Consider the following 26,928-nt stretch of genomic DNA (forward strand, 5'->3'; position numbering starts at 1 on the left):
CCAGACAGAGCATTGATTCCCCCATACTTAAGGGCAAGCACAGTGTACACAATAGCAGAATTTGCCCATCCCAAAGCGAGTGCACATAACCCACAGGAGCCCCAAAATGGTGAGTAAGCACAGGGTCAAGGGGGATTGATTGTTTCATGACTGTATTGTCCTCTGGGTTTCTGTGCCTTGGGGAGAGCCAACAGCTGCAGGGGGCCCCTACACTGAACACTGTCCCCACATTTGCCACAGAAGTTCATCCTGGAAGATATCTCGCTGCTGAGGGTGACCTGGGAAGCAAGGGAGGGTCTTCTACTACAATGCGGCTTCCGGCCTAGCTCATATGCAGCTTGCCTGTGTGCAGCAATGGTCCCCCCGCCCCTCATAGCACAGTGGCACGGACATGTTAGCCTGACTGGGACAAGGACCACAGTGGCTCTCCCAAGAAACCTACGCAAGCGTATTGCCCAAGTTCTGGATGAGACCTTTGAAGAGATCACTGAGGCTGATTACCACAATGTGAATGAGCACATCAACACCCTATTCCGCATCTAGGCATGCATGCAACCCAAACCCTCCTCACCCCAAGAGCCCACACCGAATAACTTCCTTCCCAAAATAAAAGCCGCTTACCGGGAACCTCCTCTGGTGTTTGTCCTTCCCCAAGCACCGGCTGCCGCGACTGGCTACTTTCCTCCTGGCTTGAGACCAGCTCCTGGCTGCATGCATCTAGGGATTCTGGGGTGTATTCCTCCTCCTCAGCACCCTCTCTCCTGCTTTCCTCCTCCTGCCTTGTTGAACTGGCCTCTGAAGTGTCCATGGTGGTCCTCGGCGTGGAGGTGGGGTCGCCCCCAAATATCGCGTCCAGTTCTTTGTAGAAATGGCAGGTCGTGGAGGCAGCGCTGGAGCGGCTGTTTGCCTGGCGAGCTTTGTGGCAGGTGTTCCGCAGCTCCTTCACTTTAATCCTGCACTGCAGAGCATCCTGGTCATGGCCCCTTTCCATCATGTCCCTTGATATCTGCCTGAAGGTATCATAATTCCTATGGCTGGAGAGAGGCTGGGACTGGACAGCTTCCTCTCCCCAAACACTGATGAGGTCTAGCACCTCACCATTTCTCCATACTGGGGATCACCTGGTGCATGGAGGCATGGTCACCTGGAAAGATGTGCTGAGAGCACTCCATGCCTGGCTGAGCAAACAGGAAGGGGATTTTCAAAATTCCCAGAGAATTTAAAGGGCTGGTCTGACGGTTGGTCACCTGAGGGCAGGGCAGTAGAGTTCAAAAAGTGATGACCAGAGTGGCTAGAACAGGCATTGTGGGACACTTCTGGAGGCCAATCAGAGTGCACTAATGGACCAGGGTGTCCACCCTGGCACCGTGGCGCTCCAGCGGGGAAGCATCAAGCATTATTCCACTTGCCAAGGTGGAGTACCAGGAGCGCTCCAGCCACGGAGTCTGTGCGCTCTACGTGCCTTGCCAGTGTGGATGCGTCGTGAGTTAGGGCACCTGAGGCTGCTTTAATGCGCTCGAACTCGCAAGTGTAGCCAAGCCCTTAGTAACTAAGTATGCAAATTTAGTTAAAAGAAAAGGAGTACTTGTGGCATCCGATGAAGTGAGCTGTAGCTCACGAAAGCTTATGCTCAAATAAATTTGTTAGTCTCTAAGGTGCCACAAGTACTCCTTTTCTTTCTGCGAATACATACTATCATGGCTGCTACTCTGAAACAAATTTAGTTATAAGTTATAGTGTGGACAGATAGTAAAGATCAGCCTGCCTTTTCTACTGATGAGCAATTGGATCACTTATCCAAAGTGATAATCTTATTGCCAAGATTCAGTGAGTAGGAATATGGATTCTACAGCTAATTAAAATCTGTTAATTATAATCTAAAATTCACTGGGTTAGGCAATAATGTTTCACATTTATACTCTGCCCCAAATGGGCATGATTTAATGTTTGCAGTACTAAAGGGAACAAAACCCAGCTGAATCACTTCAGAACAAGTATGTATGAAAAACCCTTAATGCAGTGAGTTTGTAATAAAATGTACATTCACAGGACATATAGTGTCAGGTTTCCATTTTGTGAAAATGGCTGCCTAAACTCACTGTTCAAAAATTGATTTCATAAAGGCAGTTCTAGGATCATGAACCACATGGCTAATTCAAGTCATTTGCATCTAGTGACTGAGTCGGCTGTTTCTCACCATGAGGAACTTCTGAATAATTTTGCTCAGATCCAACTCAAGCCAATACGACAGAACCATGCCTAGTAGAAACAAATGCATAGTCCTCCTGTCAACGTTCTAGAGGTATTAAGAGAGCAATGGACTATGCCCTGTGAGTTAGAGCCATGCCTCTCCTAGCTACTGGGGATCTGATGGAGTTGGTTGTAAGTGCACCAAAGGATGATTTCTATTAAAGAAGAAATTATTAGAAGAAACGCTTGTGATGTTGCACTCTATCTGATTTTATGAAAGTATGCTGATGAGTGTGAATATAATGTAACTAAAATATGCTTCATGGAAAAGGTCTCTTGTAAGGTATCATTACAAAGCTTATACTCTACTGAGTGTGGTCATTCTATTTGTATAAATGTATCACTCTTGTATCTGAAACTAGAAATATAAAATATAACTCTGAGGGCCTATTGTAATTATGAAAAGTGTGAGCCATTAATGGTGGTTTGGAATCTTGATGGCTCCCATTAACCAGGACAGTTGTCTGAAGATGGCTCTGTTTCACTTGTAAGTCTTCCTGTATACGTGTGTGCTGGCAAGCGGGTAATGAAGCCTTACACTGACATGTGATCATGTCACCTGAACTGGAATCCATCTTTAACCTGGTGTTTGAGAAGGCGGGATGGGAACCCAGAGAGACAAAGGATTCCTGCCTTATGCAAAAGATATATAAGTGGGTGGAACAGAACAAGGAGGCTGCCATCTTGAGAAATCCCCTAGCTACCACCTGTGCTGGAACAAAGGCTGTACCAGGGGAAAGGATTGTGCCCAGACTAGAAAGGTGTACGGTCTTTGAAAGAAACTTATTGAAACATCTCTAAGAGTGAGATTTTATCTGTATTCAGTTTTTATTACTGTATTAGACTTAGACTTGCATGTTTTATTTTGCTTGGTAATTCACTATCTTCTGTCTGTTACTACTTGGAACCACTTAAATTCTACTTTCTGTATTTACTAAAATCACTTTTGACTTATTAATTAACCCAGAATATGTATTAATACCTGTGGGGGAGGGGTAAACAGCTGTGCATACCTCTCTATCCGTGTTACAGAGGGCGAACAATTTATGAGTTTCTTATACAGGGTAAAACTGATTTATTTAGGGTTTGGACCCCATTGGGCATCTGAGTGTTAAAGACAGGAACACTTCTGTAAGCTGCTTTGAGTTAAGCCTACAGCTGTTAGGGGTCGTGGTTCAGACCTGGGTCTGGGTTTGCAACAGGCTAGCGGGTCTGGCTCAAACCAGGCAGGGCACTGAAGTCCTAACTGACAGGGCAGGAAAGCAGGGACAGAAGTAGTCTTGGCACATCAGGTGGCAGCTCCCAAGGGGGGTTCCGTGATCCAACCCGTCACAACACTCTTTAGACTGACACTCTTGCAATAATTTCTCTGTCTTGAGTCTTGTGAGAGGAGAGTTGAAAAGGTTGTGTCCAAATAGCTCTGGAGTCCTCAAGACCACTTGATCCCAGTGAGTTTGGTTTTAGGCTTGGGCATACAATCATACAGAGATGCACTGGCTGTGCTGGTCAATGATCTCCTCGTAGTGATAGACAGAGATCAGATGTTCATGCCAGTGCTTTTAATGGCAAAAACGTTTTAATGCTTGGGATTTTCCGCTCCCTCTCCACTACTATCTGATGATATTGCTCAAGGCAGAAACTTCAGCAGTTGCTAGAAGTTATTTGCCTTCTTGGGAAATTTTGCCTTTCAGCTGCAATATATGATTTTGATATGATTAAACTACTGAGTATGAGGGCTTACATGAAGTGCCACAGTTCTGAGCCTGTGAGGATTATTATGCCTCCCACCCCCACACCTCCAACATGTGCACAGCATTAAACAAAGTTAGCAATAACAGAGCGGTTATTTGGGTTTTATATCAGAGAAGTTTGATTCAAGCAAACCTTCAGATATAAACATTGTTCCCTGCCCTGTATCCGTCTCCACCTCCCCCTCCCACCACACACACACACACTCACTCACTCCCCTATAATTGAATGGTCTTTAAGGAGTCCTATTCTTTTTGGCTAAAGGGCCTTATCTGAGGAACAGAGGAGTGGCCATAACACATTAGATCATTGATCCTTGTATTCTGCCTGTGACAGCCATTAGAACTTCCAGAGGAAGGTGAAAAGACTCAGTTGCACCGAACAGCTAAACCTGAAAGGGTCTGAGCCACTTTGTTTGAGGTTCTGACAAAGGCTCAGCTCCCACTAAAGTCATCTTGAATGGGGATCTTCCATGGAATCAGTGCAATCTATTTCACAGTTAGGACTGAGCTCCTAGCCAAACGTGTAATAGTGTACAAGGAGAAGGAAATCACTCTGAGGACTTCTAGGATGATCAAACAATAAAAATAATAATTATGATCATTAGAGATGGTCCTATAAAGCTCAGATACGTTGGCTCCCAAACTGAGGTGTTTGTCTCTTTTTATTAAGAATAATTTGCACTTAATATATGTGCCCTATAGATAAGGATTACCCTTAGCATGCCGAAGTGTAACTATTACTGTTCATAAAGTTGTTTATCCTAGTGATTTTCAAACTGTGGAATGCTGGCTGGCTTTCTTGTTCCTCCCTACCAAGTTAAAAAGACACACACACACACACACGCGCGTGTGTATATATATATGTATATATATATATATAAAAACTGTTCCATGTAAACATTTGCTGTAACTGCCCCAGACATGTTATGTAATTGTAAATGGAAGGGGAGGTTGTCTGTGCGGTTGTGAATATGAAGGGAGCTAATGCTCTTGCTCACGCTCTCTTTCTCGAGTAAGATATGGTGGATGCAAAGAAATAATTTGGGAATGGTTGATGCAACCCTTTTTGTAATCTAATCACAATATTTGACTACCTCCTGTGACGCTAAATCCCAAAGGATTGACTATACACTGTGTGACAAGTTTCAATCGGTCCTCCGAGCCCCTAGGGGGCGATGGAGAGCTATGGTCCCACTGGCAGGCCTCAGTCACACCTTTTGGGCGCTGGGGAATTAGCGGGAAAGGTGTGCTGGCCCGAGCCTGCAGCACGCCCCTCAGGCGGGGGCACGCCAGCACAGGTTTGTCGCGCACAATTCTGCTACCCAAGGCGGGTTGGCCGGGGTAGGGGAACGCAGGCCCACCCAACTCCACTGCGTTCCAGCCCAGGGCCCTGACAGTGGCGGGAGGCGAAGGTCCCGCCCCTCAGTCAGCGTGGGGCCATCCGCGTCCGCTGACCAAATACACCCACCGCACGGTGCAGTTCTGCCCCTGGGCTACTTCCTACCCGGTCTCTCAAGCGGGCCTCTCTGGCCCCTCCAGCTCGTCCGGGTATTCAGCTGCTGGCAGCTCCAGCTCCTGCTCTGTGTCGGACGCACGCTGCCCCGGGCTACAGGCGGGCCCCTCCAGGTCCTCAGCGGCTGGCAGTCCTGGTCGCCACAGGCCTTCCTCCCGGTCAGGTTCCTCCTGGCCCAGGGCCTCCCGTGGGTCGGCAGCAGGATCTTGAGGGAGCAGCCTGTGTCTGTCTCCCTCCCTGATGCTCTCCTCACTGGGCAAAGGGTCCCACCCTTTGTACTTCCTGTCCCACCCCTCCCCTTCCGGGGATTGGCGTAAGCTCGCTCTGGTCCCGCCCACTCAGGCTGAGAGGGTGGCTCTTTACCCTCTGGTTCGGAGGGAAGCCACCCTGGCTCCCTACACACTGTAAGAAAAAGCTTTTTCTTTTAGCTATTCCAAATTTAATCAAATAGGTAGCCAACGAACCCTTTTAGAATTTAGCTTAAAGGATTCTAAAAGAGCAAAAAGTGTGTTGGGTTTTCTTCTGTTCTAATAGAACAGGACTTACTTGTGGCATTTTTAAATGTATGGGAAAAGGGTTTTTTATGATTTGGATAATCAAATTATTACAAAATTAATAGATGACCATTGCTTTTTAATAGACCGTGTTGTGTAAAAGGACAACTATATTTTTGATGTAGTGGTAAAGATACTGACTCAAATTCTCTGCATTTATTTACATCAGCAGAGAATTCGGCCCATTCTATTTGGTTTTATCTATATATTCTAGACTGGATTTTGCTGTATAGGAAAGCGATTGTAGTCAGGGAAAGAGGATTGGCTGACTTCCTTGTCTCTCTTGTTTAGTTATGTGTGTGGAAGATAAGTCATCTGTGGATTCAAATGAATATGTCTCAGGGTGTATCTACGCTGGAGCTGGAAGGTGTAATTTCAGCTTACTGAGATGTAGGCTGACTGGATAGCAAGTGTGAAAAATCAGGACAGAGGGTAAAGGGCAATAACTGCCTATAAAAGACAAAGCTCTGAATATTGGAACCATCCCTATAAAATCAGGATACCTGGTCACCCTCCTGAGACACACCTGCACTAGCTCTGATCTAGTTAGTGCACTAGAAATAGAAGTGCAGCTGCGGCAGCACGAGTGGCGGGGTGGGCTAGCCTGTCTGAGACCCTAGGTATGCACTTGGGCAGCTATCCTGTCCTGCTTCTGCCACTACACTTACGTTTAGCATGGGTTTGTCTACTTTAGCTGAAATTCATACCTTCCGCCTTCAGCGAACGGGTACTCTAAGGATAGTCCCACCTATGCACTCAATTGCACTACAGTAACACAGCCAGATTAGTGCCTATAACATGTTTTAAATTTCTAATCTTATCATGCACTTTACATTGGCTATAAAAGATGCATTATAACCCCACATGACAAGATTGAGATGTGACATAAAACATGACAAAGTAAACAGGATCATTTTACTTGATTTTACTGAGACATTTATCCGAATGTAAAACAAACAGTTGACTGAAATTCTTCATTAAGAAAATATTATTATTGCCACAATGAGCTTTTGAGCACAGCTAAAGGTTTCAGATGATATAGGCCGCTCCATTGTAATCTTGGTAGCTTCCAAAGATGGTGGAAAAAAATCTAAAGCCATTTTACTATATCGAACATGTACTGATGGCAGAGAGAGAGTAAAATTAGAATATCTGAGAATCGGGTCATTTCTTTAAAGAGAAACCCTTTTTCCCAAAAAAACGTACTATACCTCACTCACAGCAATGGAGACACGGCAGCAGTATGTAAAAGGAAAGAGCTATAGGCCCAAAACTATAGACTTTACTCACATAAGTGATCTCATTCACGAAAACAAGGGCTGCTAGGCTGAGGCCTATAATTTTACCCACATTTTATTCTAGAAAAATATATTTAAAGCGCTTTACAATAAGGAGCTGAGTGAAAATCTTATCTTTATGGGACTATGATGAATAGAAAGATGATTTTTGTTTCAAAAGTATTTTTTCATGCCAACACAAAATCAGGGGTGGGGGAGGTTGAGGGAAATAATCTCTACAGTAGCCATTATATTTCTTGATCCAACCTGGGTGCATAATGTATAAAGAAAAAAGTCTCTCTCCTTGAATGAAAGCATTGTTGGAATAATAGTTTCAGCAATCTTGGTTACACATTCCCCTACTGCTGTTGGGTGACCATATTTGACTATATTTTAATTTAATAATTTTAAATTTCCTTCACTCTCATCGCTCAGCAGGAACCTAAAACTTGACCAAACTTTTGTACTGGTGACCCCCTTTCACACGGCAAGCCTCTGAGTGCGACCCCCCCCTTATAAATTAACACCATTTTTTTTTATATTTAACACTATTATAAATGCTGGAGGCAAAGTGGGGTTTGGGTGGGGAGGCTGACAGCTCATGACCCCCATGTCATAACCTTGCAACGCCCTGAGAGGTCACAACCCCCAGTTTGAGAACCCCTGTCCTACGTAGGCAACAATGGCCAAACTTCTGTGTCTATGGGCTTCCTAGTAAACACACATTGGGGTAGGGGGAATGTCATTAAATTACCATGAATCCCACAACCCATTATGGCCTTTTCCTTACTTGAAGGGCCCTGCTCCCACAATCAGAGCCAAGCAGACAGACCTGCTACACCAATGCTAAATTCAATAGGGCTGTGTAGGGAGCCCTCAGTCCATCCCACACAGATCTGATTGAAAGCCAAACGTAGGTTTGCCAGTTATATTTCTATTAGCTCTTTTTCTGTGCTACAAGGAGAGAATTACTCCAGCTTACATCTAGCCATTTGGCAGGATTTTCCATGAATGAATAAGCAAGTACATATGGATACTGTCTGACTAGGAGGCAGTTGGGCAGGAGGGGCTGGGACACTTGCCACACGAATCACACATTTTCAGATATTATGACCTATCTTGAAAATTTCCATTTTCATAATGGTAGGAAGTCTGTTCCTCTATGTCCTGCATTACTCCCTTTTGCTTTCTCCATGCCTTTTTCCGCACATCATTGTTTTGACTGGTAGCGCCGTATGTTTTCTTTGGACTAACAAAAGTATCACTGCTCAGTTCCGTTTCTTCAGCCAGTTCATCTTGGTCAATTATGCCACATTTCTCTTCGCTGTGGCTTTCAGGGTCAGCCCATTCTTGCTTCTCACCAGAAGCGAAGATAGCATAGAATATCACTCCACTGTAGTGCACAAGAGCTGCTATCAGAAAGACATTTTGCCACTCTTCCCGGGTCTGAAAGAATGATGTAGGACTCATTAGGTTTGCCGTAAATGGAAATATTAACCGCTGGATTAGACCAGGAGTTAGCACACATTGTACATTGATTGTCTGATTCCTAATTTTATAAATAAAACATTTGAAGAAAATAATTGTAAAGAATATTTCTTTTTCCTCCATAATGATAGCTAATAAAATACTAATGTGATTTCCCTGCAGGTTGTAGGACACTCATGAAGTTAGAAGGCCATGGCCCTTACTAAATGCGAGGAGGCAAACCCCATTTCAGAGCGATGATTGCTTAGGAACCTCAGCAGTATTACACTGCAGTTTTCCAAGTAACTCTTGTGGGTTTTTCTGCAGGAGAGCATGATACCACCCTAAGACAGTACCCTAGTGAAATTTCAGGGCAAGATGCTTAGCAGGTATAAACTGGTATCCCCCTTCCATTGATACCAGCTGAGGATACAGCACCTAGTATTTTGGTAAAGGGGAAAAAAACCACACACACTGCTGAAAAAAATTAGAGATCCTATAACCTTTGAAATGATCTTAATCTTGCATGTAATTCAATCCTCATTCTAGAAACAGGTAAGGAAACATTACCTTGTGTTTAGTCATCGCACCAACAATGAGTGGGCACACCATTCCTGACAGCGTCCCCACACCATTGGAGATCCCCATCAGAATGCTGGCATACCGGGGTGCAATATCCAAATGGTTGACATTAAATCCTGTAACAGCAGCAGCAACAATCAACTGCACAGTCAGTTTCACGCCTCGGGGCTCATACGATTTGCTTAACAGTGGTTAAAGGAGATTGCCAAAGGAGCGAGAATCCACACTGCATTGACTAGGGAGAATGGGGAGCAATCCCTCTGCTTTTAGCAAAGAAAGGGGAAGGTGCACCCCTTTATCCTGCTTCCCCCTTCTTTTAACCCCTGCAGCTCCACTTTTGGGGCATAACAGAGTACAGGAGATATTGCTTATTTTGACTACTTGATCCTTTAAGGCTTCAGTGCCTGCAGTCACCTAGCATCTGAAGTGATGTACCCAACATTGAATTTTTCATTAAAGGATTAACAACTCATAAGTTTGAGTCTCTAATTCTTCAACTGAGTTTCATGCTTTAATTTAGGGATCATTTTCAGAAACATTTTCCCCTGTAGTTTTAGTGACAATTTGCCAAAATATATAGTGGAAAGTTTAATTACAGTTCCTGTAGATTTCTAGTGGATAAATATTTTATTAGAAAAGAAACCCCAAGATAAAAAGCAATTTAAGTGATTGTCAAGCAGTGTAATACTGTAGGTAACAAAAGCTGTGCGTATCAGCTGCGGATAACTGCAAGGAAAAGCCATGTACATTCCAAATGGTATTTTCTCAAGAGTTCCAGGGAACTGAAAGCACTAGAAAGGCTGAGTATTGGTAAAATGGAAATTAGAAATAAAAACTCCTCTCCGATGAGGGAAACAATGGTGTCCAAGGAGCTGCAGAGCCCAGCATGTGCTGGATAAGCCCATGGAGTTGAAAGGAACTACCTGTCCAGGGGCAGAGACAGTTATAGGACACACAGCGTGATGACCCAGCAGGTGCAGCTGGCAGAGGAAAAGCCAGCTGACAGCTACAGGCAGCGGAGAAGTAATTCATACACTTTCTGCAAGTATCAGAGTTATAGAAGGACTGAAGGGGGCTGTCAGAGGAGCAAACAGACAGAACCAGCATGATTACAGTCTGAGAATTATACTGACTGTTTAAACCACATTTCAAACCTTCTCATCTTACATTTGAGTTTCAGAATAGTTAGCCCTGTATCCTATTAGGTTTAATGTTTTGAATGATAATAGCCCAATATTCTGAGGTAAATGTGTGTTGCAATCTGAAGAGCATGGAGGTATTGTAAACCTAGAGTGATAAAGACTCAGATTCTCACAAACTCCATATAATGCAGGTACTCCAATAATCATTGTTGGAGCAGCAAACAGAGCTTTCCCATAAGCAGCCACGTAAGTAGCTAATATGATGATTAATAAGATGAAGCTTTACCTGAAATAGCAAATCCACTAAATCCTACTGCCAGTACCAAGAAGGAGATAGCCACACCTCTTGTATGAGAGTAACCAACTACCAAAAGCAAAGTTGCTTCCATACCAAAACCTGCAAAAGAAACACGGGACTAAATTAAGTTCTATAAAGTATACTGGTTAAAAAGACACCAATAAGGACAAATCAATCTAGTGAGTTTTAAAATATGAGTTAATGCAATCAGTTGCCAATTTTTTGTGGGTTCACTATAAGATTTTAGGTTTCAGAGTAGCAGCCGTGTTAGTCTGTATTCGCAAAAAGAAAAGGAGTACTTGTGGCACCTTAGAGACTAACCAATTTATCTGAGCATAAGCTTTCGTGAGCTACAGCTCACTTCATCGGATGCCTAAAGTGGAAAATGCAGTGAGGATGTTTTATACACACAGACCATGAAAAAATGGGTGTTTATCACTTCAAAAGGTTTTCTCTTCCCCCACCCCACTCTCCTGCTGGTAATAGCTTATCTAAAGTGATCACTCTCCTTACAATGTGTATGATAATCAAGGTGGGCCATTTCCAGCACAAATCCAGGGTTTAACAAGAACTTCTGATGTGATTAGGCCCTGTGATGGTGTCCCCGGAATAGATATGTGGGCACAGTCGGCAACAGGCTTTGTTGCAAGGATAGGTTCCTGGGTTAGTGGTTCTGTTGTGTGGTGTGTGGTTGCTGGTGAGTATTTGCTTCAGGTTGGGGGGCTGTCTGTAGGCAAGGACTGGCCTGTCTCCCAAGATTTGTGAGAGTGATGGGTCGTCCTTCAGGATAGGTTGTAGATCTTTGATAATGCGTTGGAGAGGTTTTGGTTGGGGGCTGAAGATGACGGCTAGTAGTGTTCTGTTATTTTCTTTGTTAGGCCTGTCCTGTAGTAGGTGACTTCTGGGTACTCTTTTGGCTCTGTCAATCTGTTTCTTCACTTCAGCAGGTGGGTATTGTAGTTGTAAGAATGCTTGATAGAGATCTTGTAGGTGTTTGTCTCTGTCTGAGGGGTTGGAGCAAATGCGGTTGTATCGTAGAGCTTGGCTGTAGACAATGGATCATGTGGTGTGGTCTGGGTGAAAGCTGGAGGCATGTAGGTAGGCATAGTGGTCAGTAGGTTTCCGGTACAGGTTGGTGTTTATGTGACCATCGCTTATTAGCACCGTAGTGTCCAGGAAGTGGATCTCTTGTGTGGACTGGTCCAGGCTGAGGTTGATGGTGGGATGGAAATTGTTGAAATCATGGTGGAATTCCTCAAGGGCTTCTTTTCCATGGGTCCAGATGATGAAGATGTCATCAATGTAGTGCAAGTAGAGTAGGGGTATTAGGGGATGAGAGCTGAGGAAGCGTTGTTCTAAGTCAGCCATAAAAATGTTGGCATACTGTGGGGCCACGCGGGTACCCATAGCAGTGCCGCTGTTTTGAAGGTATACATTGTCCCCAAATGTGAAATAGTTATGGGTGAGGACAAAGTCACAAAGTTCAGCCACCAGGTTTGCCGTGACATTATTGGGGATAGTGTTCCTGACAGCTTGTAGTCCATCTTTGTGTGGAATGTTGGTGTAGAGGGCTTCTGCATCCATAGTGGCCAGGATGGTATTTTCAGGAAGATCACCGATGGATTGTAGTTTCCTTAGGAAGTCAGTGGTGTCTCGAAGATAGCTGGGAGTGCTGGTAGCGTAGGGCCTGAGGAAGGAGTCTACATAGCCAGACAATCCTGCTGTCAGGGTGCCAATGCCTGAGATGATGGGGCGCCCAGGATTTCCAGGTTTATGGATCTTGGGTAGTAGATAGAATATCCCAGGTCGGGGTTCCAGGGGTTTGTCTGTGTGGATTTGATCTTGTGCTTTTTCAGGGAGTTTCTTGAGCAAATGCTGTAGTTTCTTTTGGTAATCCTCAGTGGGATCAGAGGGTAATGGCTTGTAGAAAGTGGTGTTGGAGAGCTGCCGAGCAGCCTCTTGTTCATATTCCGACCTATTCATGATGACAACAGCACCTCCTTTGTCAGCCTTTTTGATTATGATGTCAGAGTTGTTTCTGAGGCTGTGGATGGCATTGTGTTCTGCACGGCTGAGGTTGTGGGGCAAGTGATGCTGCTTTTCCACAATTTCAGCCCGTGCACGTCGGCGGAAGCACTCTATGTAGAAGTCGAGTCTGCTGTCTCGACCTTCAGGAGGAGTCCACCTAGAATCCCTCTTTTGGTAGTGTTGGGTAGGGAGGTCTCTGTGGATTAGCATGTTGTTCAGAGGAGCGTTGGAAATATTCCTTGAGTCGGAGACGTCGAAAATAGGATTCTAGGTCACCACAGAACTGTATCATGTTTTTTCATGTTCTGTGTGTATAAAACATCCTCACTGCATTATCCACTTTATGCCTCTGATGAAGTGAGCTGTAGTTCACGAAAGCTTATGCTCAGATAAATTGGTGAGTCTCTAAGGTGCCACAAGTACTCCTTTTCTTTATAAGATTTTACTGTTTGTATGTTTATTTATTTTAATAGTTCTTCTTTTCCCTGTTGCTGTGTGAGAGACCCAGACAAAAAAAACAGGGAAACTGACACACTGACTATACAGGGGAAACAGTGAACATGATTATATGCAAGGTACTGTCAAATGCCTCAAGTAAACAAACTTGGAAAAAAGAAAAATATTTCTCTCCTTTAATTCATTTCAATTCTAGTGATCTGAGATGGCCTTTGTAACAATAGTAAATGGAGATTTTGTCAGACAGCAGTGAGACATTAATATAAATCATCAAGTACTACAAGGAACTTCCGGAAACTAACTTCTGTCTTTGTTAAGAAGTAGTGACCATTCTTCCAGGTGCATCAAGTATGGGTGACATAATGGCAATCCCCTGGTCAGTTAATTTGAGAATGTTCCTTGATGATTTAGGGTCACATTCAGACCTGCTCCCAGCAGGTGCAACTCTTGATTTACTTCATTCATATTGTGCCATATATAGGGACATAAGAACAAAGGAACTGACAAACTAGAGTAGTTCCAGGGTCCATCTAGCTTAGTAACTTTTCTCTGACTGTGGTTAGTACCAGATGTTTCAGAGGAAGGTATAAACCCCCAGCTGAGCAATTACGCAATAACTAAGCCTACAATTTTGTCACGGATTCTGTGACTTTAAGAGATGCCCGTGAGTTCGGGTTTCAGCCCTGGGTGGTGGGCCTGGGGGAGGAAGTACCACCTCCACCCATTGACTCACCCCAGTGGGCAACCCAGCCTGTGTGTCAGCGTCAACGCCTCCAAGTTACCCTGTAATACTTTACTGTTAAATTGTTACCCATTTTTGTTGCCTTGACCGTACCCAAGTGAGAGAGGGACTCTGTTCTTCTCTATTGTGCCTCCCCCTCGATATGTTCAGCCCCTGCCAGAATCACCACTGCCCTCAATCCCAGCATATTTCTGGCTTGTCCCCAGTAGCCAGGTCTGGGCAGGGAGCAGATGGGGTGGGCCACTGCTGCCTCCCCAGCCAGGCTTTCTCTCAGCCAGCTGCTGCACTGGACAGAGCAGTGACCCAGAGCAGCCAGCTTCAGCCAGTGAGAGAAGTGGTTCCATCCCGCTCCCCACCCAGGCCCAGTTACCAGGGAGAGCAACCAAACGTGCCATGGGGTAGACACGGTGGGAGGAAGACACAGCCCCCTGCGAGTAACTCTGGCAGGGTGGGGAGAGCATAGCTAAGATATAAAGCCAGGAAGTTTGCAGCAGAAAGGGGCTGCAATGTGGAAGTTGGCAGTCACCCTCTGGGCTTTGAGAGGGAAAAATAGGAAACCCATGGAAAGAGAAATTGTGATTTGTGCAGAAATTGCAACACATGACTATATGTTTGATCTGTAAAATCCAACAGTACCTCCACAATTCATGATTTTTCTTACAGTGGTAGTGGTTAAAATCTTTCTACTTCGTAAAAAGTCAGCTAATTGCCCACCAATGGGAACAATAATTGTCATGACCATATGTGGAACTGCAGACAAAAGGCCAACCTGAAATTAAATAAAGTATATGTAAGCCAATGTCTTCTCTTGTTCTATTTTTATCTTTTGTTCAGCAATATTTTTTCCTTCTGGTATTTATTTGTTTAAACAGATACTAAGGCAGAGGATTCCAGGCTGCAACTTTTACAGAATTTTCAGCCCAAGGAGAAGGGGGTTATAATATCTTTAAGCCACCTTTGTGTCATCCCAGTTTTGTGCTGTTCTAGGAGCTGGAGAGGCCTTGGTATAATTTAGACAGCCCCGGAGGCCTGAGTCATGGCAGCCTCCTTTGGCCCGCCAGTAGGCCACAGCACTGCCAGAAATCTACTGCCCCTATCCTGCCCCTTTGGGGGTCCCCCTACACCAGGGCTTGTGACAGGGTCCTTGGGTGGCAGCTCTGTGGCTCTCTCCATAGCTTCTGCACCAGGGGAACTCTCCCTCAGCCTGAAATGGGGCTTTTAGGGCCCTTTTATGCCACTCTGTCCCTCTCTGTCAGCTTAGAGGAGCCAGAGAATGGTTGGGAATCTCACCCTAGTATTTTCATACATTTTTCTGTTTTTTATAGTTCCTCTTGCCAAGGAGTTAATTAGAAGAAAGTTAAAATTCCACTTACCCCGGCACTTGTTATAAACAAGCTTAGAAGGATTAGATTTTTATTGGTAAAATGTCAGTAAATGTTGTTTTCACCATATACACAGCAACCAACAAAAATAATTCCATCTATAATAATTGACATTTATGGCTTGGCAAAGAAAGAAAAATGCTACTTGAGAACTTATTAGGTTTTGATTTAAGGATATTTACTTTGTATATTTTGACATGTGATGTTGACAATTTGTGCTTTAATGGTTATAAAAGCTTTACCTTTTTCAGTCTCAATGTCTGCTGTCATTCAATTATTGTCTGACCCTCTCCCCTCAATTTCCCACAACTGTGAAAATTTAAACAGATAAAATTAAGAAAAAAAAGCTTAAAGATAAACGTTGATATTATCAGCTGTAACTGGCTTTGGAGGGAGTTGAGGCCTCTCAGCACCTTGCAAGACCAGGTCCAAAGTGAAAGAGCTGGAATTAAGAAACGTACCTTACTTATTGCAAAGCCAAAGACCTCTTCAAAGTAAGCAGGCTGACTTATAAGCAGCAAATAGAAGGTCCAGCTTCTACAAAAGTTTGCCACGATAATTGCATACACCGGCATTGAAGTGAAAAACTTCTTCCAAGGGGTACTAAATTTCTAGAACAGACAAATTGAAGATGTTTTGTACAGGTAAAAGCAAGGCAAAGACAGATTTTCCTTTCATATTGGTTGTATCCCCCAGTGCAACTTCACTGATTTCAGAACAGTTTCTCCTGATTTATACTGGTCTAAGCAAGTGGAGAATCAACTCCTTGAGGGTTTGTGGCTGGGAGCAAGAAAGAGCTTCTTTCTTTGAAGGGTTAGGACTTTTGAGAGACTGTGTAGAGCAGTGGTTTTCAAACTGTGGGTCGCGACCCACTCCTGGGTCGCAGAATGTAAGGCACTGGGTCACGCTGGCTCTGGTCAGCACCGCCATCCGGGCCATTAAAAGTCCCATTGGCAGTGCTGCCCAGCTATGGCAGGCTAGCCCCTACCTTTTCTGACACCGCACTGTGTGCCCTGGAAGTGGCCAGCAGCAGGTCCCGCTCCTAGGTGGGGGTGCCACAGAGCTCCACGTGCTGCCCCCAGCCCAAGCACCGGCTCTGCACTGTTTCCAGCCAGTTCCCGGCCAATGGGAGCTTGGGGGGGGTGCCTGCAGTTGAGAGCCACATGCGTACCTCCACCTCGGAGCAGGACCTGCTGCTGGCCGCTTCTGGGGCCCAGCGCAGTTCACGGTGCCAGGACAGACAGAAAGCCTGCCTTAGCACACCACACCCCACCCCCCGTGCCGCTGACCGGCAGACACCCAAGTTAAGTCCACGCCCCAACCCTGCGCCCCAATCCCCTGCCCCAGCCCTGAGCCCCCCCAAACCCAGAGCCCCTCCCTGCACCCCAAAACCCTCATTCCTGGCCCCACACCAGAGCCTGCACCTCCAGCCAGAGTCCTGACCCTCTCATGCACCCCAACCCCCTGCCAGCCCTGATCCCTCCCCGCCCCAGAGCCGCCTCCTGCACCACAACCCCCTTATCCCCAGCCCCACCCCAGAGCCTGCACCCTGAGCCCTGACCCCTTCCCACACCCCAACCCCCTGCCCCAGCCCAGAGCCCCATTCCACACCCTGAACCCCTCATTACAAGCTCAGCCCTCACCCCCACACCTCAACCCTCTGCACCAGCCATGAGCCCCTCTCACACCACAATCCCTCATCCCCAGTTCAGTTGGGTCATGGGCATCAACAATTTTCTTCAACTGGGTCCCCAGAAAAAAAAAGTTTGAAAACCACTGGATGTAGAGCAACAGTGGTACAGTGGGTAAGAAGAATTATAAAGTAAATTGCGGGAAAACCTTGATATGTTCCTCAGTGTCTTCTGGTGTGATTCAATCTGATAAATTCAATATTGTAAATATGCAGTAATTAAGTGACAGGCAGATATCAGTTTTAGTCTAAATTGGGACTTGAACTAAAGTCCTTGGGATCAAATGGAATTTATGCAATTCACTATTCTCACTTTGAGTTTCCATTTATGCTTCAGTAATCCGTACAGCAGGAAGGAAATTACTTCAGAACCACGCTTATTTACAATAGAATTCCTAAAAGAAACAATTTGTAATGATGATAACATGGATATATAGTTTTTTCTTCTCTTTAAGATGGATCTATTATGTACACAGCATGGTATGAACTCCACATGGATGTATTTATGTTGATCCAATTAATATTAAGGGTGCAATGGTACCTTGGACGTGCATGTGTGTCTCCAGCCAAGGTCTGATTGATTTCAATGAATGCATCAGGTGCGCATCCAAGGGTAGAATTTGACACATTATTCAACCACCACGATTGTTAGCCAAATCATCAATAATCCAAAGACAATTTGGGTTATTTTGTTACAGAATGTTGAAGAATGGAAGCCAGGAAGGAATAGGTTATCAAGAAACAGCTTTTGTTTTTACAAACAATAGCAAAACCAAGTTACATAAATGGAGGAAGACAAATTTGATTGGAAAATATATTTTGGAATCAGGTTTCCAGTCTGTTACTGGTAACAAAGCTAAGGAAAGGTCTGGGGAGTGAAAGGGGGTGACAAAAACAAAAAACGCAGGCTGTCTTAAGATCAAGAGAGTCAGAGAACCCCGACTGTGCATTCAGACCTTCCACGGACAAGAATTGTTGGCAGCGGCTGAGCTAGGGAGCAAAATTGACTTCATTTTTTCTGAACTCAGTTGGATTACTCGTAAGCGAGATCAGAATCTGTCCCCTTAAGTTTAGACAGGAGTAGAACCCTTGAGCTGAAAGGACATTGAATTGTGTATATTGATTAGATTTGTATATTTTTATGCATGGGCTGGATTCTGTAGCCTTTAAGAAAATAAAAGCTTCCCTTATGTATGCTAAAGTCTACACTGTATCCCTATCCACACATGATATAATGCAAAGTTTTAATATGTTTGTTTGCCATAAATGACAATGACCATCAAAACCCAGGTATTTTCTGTCTATGACCATTAAATTATACTTACATTTGCACTTACACTAACGAGGCTGGCCCCTTCTCCTATACTTGTTTCTATGTATGTCCTTTCTTCACTGGTTATTGTTGGGTGTGCAGCAGGGCTCTCATAGGCATGAAGCAGCCAGAACATGTACCAAACAATTCCAAACATTCCTGTAGAGGTGGAAAGAAAACAGATTGGTTTCAAATGCCATTGTGTAATGGTAAAGTATCTGTAATGCCTAATGTTTCAATTATTTATCTGAGGACCAAATCAAATCAAACTCCGGCAGGAAATCTGCACAAATTCACATGGAAAAGTTATAGCTGTGTATTTATACTGTGCCCATCACAGGGGTATCTGAGCACCTATTCAGCACACTGCACTTATGTGCCTGGGGAGGTGGGGGAAGGCAGAAGCACATATCTACATGGGGGACCGGGGGAATTGTGATTAATCCAAAAAAAAAAAAAATTGGCATGGGCTATGTAAAGCAGATCCTGATTGGCAAACCTTGCAGCACACTCTGTGCAAAGGATCAGTGTAAACTATCCTGCCTCTGAAACAGACAAACATGCAGGGGTGAGCTTCCCTACTATGCGTGGCTTTTGGAGCCTTTACTTTTTTGTGAATGGGTAAGCGTTTAAGCACAAAGAAGATGCAACTTCAGGGATGTATCAGCATGCTTGGGGTATCTTTGGGTGGTTAAGTGGGCTTTCACCAGGGCTCGCCAGTATGTAGCCCTGCACTATATGTTGAAATCATTACAGTTTAAAAGCATTTTACAATATATTACCATAGTATCTTGTAACACTTCACAGAAAGCTGACAATAAGACTGAACAATTTTGATTGGTACTACTTTTAAATCAGATTTGTACTACACTATCTAACAATGCTGATCCAACTGTGCACCATTTTACATTAAACAACTCACCATAAATATAAAAGACTGATGGCCACCCTATGTACTGTACCAATATCCCTGCCAAGGGCATGGCAACCACTGCCCCAGCGTAGGAACCTGAAGATCAAAAGGATTGAGAAAACATGTCAGCTATGTTACCTAATTCCTCCAACTCATTTCCTATAGGAATTAGAACAACTACACAGGGGGGCTGGAATAATTTGTGTACCCAAACTGTAAACCCTGTATATGATGGAAACCACTTCAAGCCGGCACCCCTGGTTCCACCACCCAGCAACTACAGTGTGCACTTAAGACCAGCATCACAAAGTCCAGGTGGTACCTTTATCATGCGGCAGCATATGTTGAGGTAGGTAAGCTGTATTATCTGTATTATGCATATGGATGAACTGTGCTACGGAGAAGTTAAGAGCCTGATATTCAGAAGAGTGAGCAGCCACAATTTTACAAGGAGAACTTAAATACATTCTCCCATTGTTATGCTTGCACCCGTGAAACTCCACCAATGCTAGCAACAGTGGATTGCTCATCTAGACCTGCCATCAGTATGTTCAACAATATGTTGACTGTAGGCGCGTTTCCCAAACTGGGGTCCGCGGCCCTTATGATCAATTCCTCTCCCTCCTTTTCCCTCCCAGCACCTCCTGCATGCTAAAAGTCTGGCAGCGCAGGGGGACTAAGGCAGGCTTCCTACCTTCCCTGGCCCTGCCCCGCTCCCGGAAGCGGCCCTGACGACCTTGGGGGTGAGGGAAGAGGGCAGGGGGTCTCTGCGCACTGCCCCCGCCCCGAGTGCCAACTCTGCAGCTCCCATTGGCTGAGAACTGTGACCAATGGGAGCTGCAGAGGTGGTGCCTGCAGGCAGGGGCAGTGCACGGAGACCCCCCTGGCCTCCCCGCCTAGGAGCCACTGCCAGAGGGATGTGCACCCAAACTCCCTCCGTCCCAGAGCCTGCACCCCTCACCCCCTCCCAAACCCAAACACCCTTCCAGAGCTCAGAGCCACACCCCTCTTGTACCCAAAGTCCGCACACCGCACCCAAACTCCCTCTCAGAACCCAGAGCCCACACCCAAACTCCCTCTCCGAGCCCGCACCCTTCACCCCTCCTGCACCCAAACTCCCTGCCCCAGCCCGGTGAAAGTGAGTGAGTGAGGAGGAGACAAAGTGACAGAGGGAGGGGGAATGGAGTGAGCAAGGGAGGGGCCTCGGAGAAGGGGCAGAGGAGGGGCAGGGCCTCAGGGAAGGGGGCAGGGCAAGGGATGAGCGGAGGACTTGAGGGTCCCTGAAAAATTGTAAATCAAAATGTGGGTCCTCGGGTTGCTAAAATTTGAGAACTACTGGACTATACCAATATTATGAAGAAATGGTTAAAATAAAGAGTCAATTTTCAACATGGCAACAGGTTAACAAGTCTGAGTTCCAGACCAAAAGAGGTGTGTGATGTGGAAAAGGACATGAGCATTTAAGTGTTTGAACAAGGAATTTCCACTGAGAATTTATGTAGACTGGTGATGAAAAACTCTAGTTTAGCATTGGCAAGTGGGTATCTGACCTGTTCCAGTCAGAATACCTAGAACTGTGAACCACTGGGTTACCCCACTGCCTTAGCGAGAGTGAGAGCTTTGCTGCTGCTAAGCTGTGGGTCAGGTCCCTGACACACCAGCCTGTCTGCCTCACCAGCAAAGTCTTCAAGTCTCTGCCAGTCTAAATCTTGCCTTGCAGGTAACAATCAGCAAAACCTCGTTCCCCAGGGATGTCTCCTGTGTCCAGTCCCTCTTACTGGACCCTCACAGAAATTATTAGGGTCGCTGCCTCCAAAGACACAGAGCACACATGCTGCTTGGTAGATTAGCTGAAGTCTTGCACTTCACTGTAATACTCAGCACTAAGATGGTTTTGTAATAAAACAAGAATAAGGTTAGTAACAAAGACCAGAGATTTAAGTGACACTAAGCAGGAACAAGAGAGACAGGTATGGTTACAAACAAAACATGATCTCTAGTGACCAAAAAACTTAATCCTCGCTAGTTACAATCTTTGCCTAAGCAGTTTTGTTACTCACATCAAGTTATCAGCAACTCCAGGCTAAGGAACCCAGCACTGAGAGAATCAAAAGGTGCTACTCCCAAAGATCACTAAAAAGCCTGTTTGCTCCCATTGTATTACCCAAAGTCCATGGTCTCTGCCTCAAGAGCCAGGAAGGATTCATGGGGTGCAGACTCTGTCCCCCAGTATGCTCTCTAAGTTGCTGCTTGACAGCTTTGTTTACCTTTATGTAAATGTACCTTCATGGTCCTCTGCTTGTAATCAAGCTGCTCAGGCAGGTAAGTCCACATTCCTTTGTCTAGGGCAAGCTGAGTTTTTGCTCTGCCTCCCAAATACATTTTAAGAACTTATTTCCAGCACACACACACATATTCTTTCTATACAACCTGTACACACATCACGGATGATATTCGGGACCAGTGTGTCACCAGTTTACATATGATTAAGGCTAAGATTTTGTCACAGATATGTTTAGTAAAAGTCACGGACAGGTCAGGGGCAATAAAGAAAAATTCACTGAAGCCCATAACCTATCCCTGACTTTTACTAAAAATATCCATGACAAAATGGGGTGCCGCTGGGCAGCTGTGGGGGACGGCCAGGAACTGCGCGGTCCCCTGGTGGTGGCTCAGAGACCCCGCCGCTTGGAGCTCCGGGGGTCCCCCTGCCGCCCGCAGCCAAGAGCTGCGGTGTCCCCACCACAGTGGCTTGGAGCCCCCTGCTGCCCGGAGTGGCCAGGAACTCCAGGGTCACCCCAGCACCTGCGGCAGCTGGGAGCTGTGGGAGGACCCCACCAGGTGCTGTGGGTTGCGGCGGGACCCTGCAGCTCCCAGCCACCATGGGCTGAAGTCACGGAGGTCTTTGGAAGTCAGAGCTTCCATGACTTCCGCAATCTCCGTGACAAAATCGTAACCTTACGTATGATGCCTTATATGGCACCTTTTAGATACATATTATGACAACAATGTGTTGGGGGGAATGGGTGTCTGGCCTGATATGAGTTATTGTACGGTGGGCTGCTGCCAGTTGGCTCTGAGGTCTTCCTGGATTAACTCTGCCATAGATAAGAAGTACTGCTAATGAATTATTCTGAGGAAGGAGCAGACTCAGGTCTTCACTGTTTGTTTGACATTAATTCATACTTTGTTAATGAACACTTTTGACCTAAGTACAAACTATTGTCAGACATGCAGAGAACACCTCACTCTACTAGTTTCTTGGAATAACTCATTTGCAAATACTTTTCACGGGTGATTACTCAGACTGGAGTTTCATATCTAGTCTACGTCCCAAGTTACTCCTGCAGGATTAACTAAGATGAATGCAAGGATTTGATGTGACAAAGTGTGGAATTTTTTAACATTTTTATGAAGCCCATGCGTGCCTCAGTTTCCCCTACATGCAGCATTGTTACAGAGTGGATGCAAAGAAACTGTGTGCTGTCAGGGCAGGCTAAGACACAGGTGCGAATGGTGCCTAGCTATCTGGGCCCTTAGGTCCCATATCAATGGAGCTCTTGAGAAGAAAGTGCCAAATCCACTTGCCTGAACATGGACACCAAGCAACCAATGATGCAGAGAGATATGGACGTCCCTTGCCTCTCATCTCCCCGGCTTGGGAACAAAGGACTGTGTGTGGGTGGGTGGGGGGAAAGATAAAAGGTAGGTGTTGGCTGGGGGAAACAGTTGGGAGCACACACCTGGGAGTCTGACAAAGGAGATCAGATGGACGGGGTGACAGAACTTGAACAACAGGGTTCACTGCAGCTTGGCTGGGCTCTAGCTACCCAGAATGGACTGCACTTTAACCTTCATTTCCCTGTGCTAACCAAGGACTTCCTATGCTGTGTTCCAGACGACTGATAGACCCTACTGTTTGACAATGCTGGCTGAGTGTCACTGCAGATGCTTGCAGAGGTGCATTGCTCCTTAAGATTGTACAAGTCTCCCTCAGGGATTGGTCTCATTGGCACTCATCAAATAGAGCTCACAGTGTGAAACAGCAGAGCTGAAGGCCCAGAGGTCCAGTCTAAGGAGACAGTGAAGTGGTGTGGCTTACCCTAAAGGAAAAGTGAGACTCCTAGGGAGGCCTAGCATATTGAAGGGATCTTCCCAGAGACTGTTCCAAAGCTGGAGCCACAGCACCAATCCTGTGGCTCTTGGACGCTTAGTCAGAGAAATCTGGCAGCTACTCAGAAATATTGTGGCTTCCTAATTTTTCATTCATACCAGTTCACTTTTCAAATATAAAATGGGGTGTGTTCCACAGTATCCAAAGTGGCTGGGGGTCTGAGGGAGTTTGTCAGGATTTTCCCATCCATTAAATTGTAGATTCAAAACATATATAAAGCGAAATTCCTGTACATTCTTTAAAAAAAGTCTCCCTTTTTTGCACTTTTGCCTTTTCCTAGTCTCCCTCTTTTCATCCTGTATTTGATATTACAGACCCCTAGTCCCTCAATGCCTGCATTTGCTAGCAGGCTATTTTTTTCTGTGATTTTTCTTCCTTGTTTTTCCCCCCACTGTCCACTTTTACCTTCATTGCTTTCACTCTCCTCTTCACCTCTCTGTCCCAGAGTCTCTGCAGCATTCTCTCCTCACCCACAAACCCACCAGTTCTACCTCGTCTTGGTCCTCTCTCCTCTCCATCACTATTCTCCCCCTCCATATTTCACTTGCAAACCAATAGGAATAAATACAATAAAGCATTTCTAAATGGAAACACCAATACATTAGAAACACAGGGTCAGAAAATCTAGAAATCACTAAACTTACCACAGAAAGATGTGGTTGCCAACCTGCTTCTCTCCAGCGGGGGAGCCCATTTGCTCCACATCCCATGGCATGCTGGATAGGTCACGCCCTAGCAAATATGTCATACACACATCACATGATTTTGCTTTTACTGTATACAATTGCTGTTATTTTCAACTGGTATAATTGCTCTTCAATATTAAGAGGTACGGGAGGGGTTGAGGAGAGCTATGAAGAACTTTGTTGGTTGCTTATGAAGATTGTGAATGGCTTTGAACAAGAATTTAAGTGGTAAAGTGCTGTGGTGGAAATGTTTACATATATAGTGCATGCAGTGAATGATAGTATTAAAATGTGGTAGATCTACTTTCCATTCCATAATCCTGGTCTTCTCACTTTATAGTTTAGACTAATTGAAATATGTAAATGGGTATAATTAAAATTTAATCAACTTAAAAAGCATAAAAAATGTTATAAAGATGGGGCTTTTCCCGAGTAATAATACTTGGCAGGAGTAAAACAAACTAACATCACTTGCTAAAAATGAACAATAAGGAAAATAAGATTATTTAGAAAATAAGATTTAGAAAACTTGAGTGAATCTTTTTCTGACATCATAAAATGGAACCCCCCAAAATATAATCAGGTCAAAATGCTGAGTGCTCCTACCTCTACGAGACCTTGCAAAATTCTTACAAACATAACACAGCCGTAATGTACTCTTGCAGCAGACGGGATGAACATATTCAGTGTAGATGTTAGGAAAATAGCTGCTCCAAATACCCTGTGGAAAGAAACAGCATAAAAGTGGATATAATTATTGTTCACTGGGCAGAAAAGACATTGGCCCATGCTTTGTGCCATTTCACCTGCAAAGGACTTGCACAATGAGCCAAGGTCAACCCTGAATATGAAGTCAACAGAGTTGCAGCTACAAACACCAGAGCTGAATCTATCCCTGGGATGAGTCCTATACCTAAAACAAGAGTTTTGCATAAACTCAAAAATTGGTACAGAAAAGTCTACTGGTATTTTTCTTCTTCTCAAACTGGGGTCCTTAGAGCACTTGCTGGAGGTTCATGGTGAACTGATTGGTTCCATGAGTACTGATTCAGGAAAGCATCCCTGTTTAGGAAAGTGCATAAGCCCATGCTTAAATCCTATTGAATTCAAGGAATTCTAAGCGCATGCTTAATGTGAAGCACTGGCTCAAGCGCTTTCCTGAGCCATGTTGCTGGTTCTGCTAGTTTCCAGCAGCTAATCTGCATTAGAAAACAGTTTAAAAGATACTACTTTCCTAATATTACTTTTCCATGTCAGCAATTGCCATGAGGATTTTATGTGATAGTGACTGGGAGGGGACGTGTCTAAAAGGTAGCATCTTTAATAAGATATAGCGCACCCTACAAAAAAATTATGAATCTGTACTCTTGAATTCTTAATAAGGCAGGGCACAGCTATGTTCAAATTAATCAAGAATCTGAATTCACATAGAGCTAGAGGAGTTCTGAAAATTATTTATATTGGCTGCAGTCACCCAACCTATATATTCGATTTCAGACACAAAGAAAAGAGTAGCAGAAAGGTCTGTGGCATGACTACAGATATAGGCAACATTCTTGGGTGCCCAGCATAGTTGGAGTTGAAGGACAGGACAACCCAACTTTCCAGTGCAGGTTTACCTAGTACACCCAAGTCTGACTGCGAATCCTTGCAGCCTGGGGTTTTCTGAGTGTAAATAGAGAGCAGTTCAACACTTACTGCACCATAAAAATAGTAAATAACAGTAACAATAGAAGTGACAGAAAAAGTGTCTGAAACTGAATCATATGACGATCATTTTCTACCTGGCATAAACTGGATGCTTGCCAGCAATGCTTAATGTATAATGAAAGAAGAGCCATGGTTCAAGCAATTAGGTGCCAATGCTCAAGCAATTTTTTTTTTTTTTTTACTTTCATAAATGATGTGGCAAGCCCAGAGGTGCCGGGGCTCAGCCTTGGCACAAATTGAGCACTGCTTGCCAATCTCTAGGGCCATGGAATAGCTGAAGCACCTACTTGCCTGTCTGAGTCCTCATATATGGCATTTGGATGCCCTCTTAAAGAATTCATTGAAAAACTGGACCCCACAGTGCCACAGGAAAGAAAATAGAAAAAATAGACAGTGGGAATAATAAGGTGGAAAGAAGGTACCTGACAAAAAAAATGGGAATCTTTATTTAGTTAGGATTATTAAAATAAGAACTAAAACTTACTGTATTTCTCAAATTTTCACACCTTGTTGACAAAATCTATGAATTTCATTTCTAGACAACAAATCAGTTCTGTGGATTGCATTACATATGCTATGCATCTCCTAGGTTCACTAATCCAATGTCTCTGGAAATTATTAAACTTGATATCACCAAGAACCAGCTTAATGATCATATCACAGTAGTGATCCCTGATAAGATGTCTACAGTAGTAACAGGACATTTTCAGGCCACCTTTTTAAGTTTAATGAGACAGATTCTTGGCTGGGTTCTGTGCCCTTTGCACTGCCTAAGTCTCAAATCAGCCAGATCCAGCTCACTGAGAATTATCCTAGTCTGCTCTCACCTAGTGCAAAGTTGAAGTATCAGGTCCCTGTGACACCATCCACTCATGCACATATTTGGCCCTGGTGCAGAGGGACCATAGCCAGTTGGCAGACATTAAAGCAGTCCCCCAGGGCTGCTACCTTAGAATCACAGAAATGTGGGTCTGGAAGGGACCTCAAGAGGTCCTCTAGTC

The 26,928-nt window shown here is 44.7% G+C and overlaps 1 protein-coding gene across 2 annotated transcripts in view; it reads right to left on the bottom strand.

The window, feature by feature from the left end:
• Positions 1–8,452: 8,452 nt before the first annotated feature.
• SLC17A8 (solute carrier family 17 member 8) overlaps positions 8,453–26,928 on the bottom strand; it is a 41,307-nt gene continuing 22,831 nt past the window's right edge. Inside the window, exons 4-12 of one of the 2 annotated variants that reach the window (XM_077807664.1) lie at positions 24,824–24,938; positions 24,176–24,263; positions 19,367–19,453; positions 18,464–18,603; positions 15,904–16,053; positions 14,697–14,829; positions 10,823–10,933; positions 9,383–9,510; positions 8,453–8,791 (exon numbers count right to left, since the gene is read on the bottom strand). In XM_077807664.1, the coding sequence (XP_077663790.1) occupies positions 8,453–8,791; positions 9,383–9,510; positions 10,823–10,933; positions 14,697–14,829; positions 15,904–16,053; positions 18,464–18,603; positions 19,367–19,453; positions 24,176–24,263; positions 24,824–24,938 (1,291 nt within the window). Of the gene's footprint in view, positions 8,792–9,382; positions 9,511–10,822; positions 10,934–14,696; positions 14,830–15,903; positions 16,054–18,457; positions 18,604–19,366; positions 19,454–24,175; positions 24,264–24,823; positions 24,939–26,928 lie in introns of both variants that reach the window. The other variant, XM_077807663.1, reaches the window with a different exon arrangement.

The sequence above is a fragment of the Eretmochelys imbricata genome, chromosome 1, assembly GCF_965152235.1.
Source record: "Eretmochelys imbricata isolate rEreImb1 chromosome 1, rEreImb1.hap1, whole genome shotgun sequence".
Lineage (NCBI taxonomy): Eukaryota > Metazoa > Chordata > Testudines > Cheloniidae > Eretmochelys > Eretmochelys imbricata.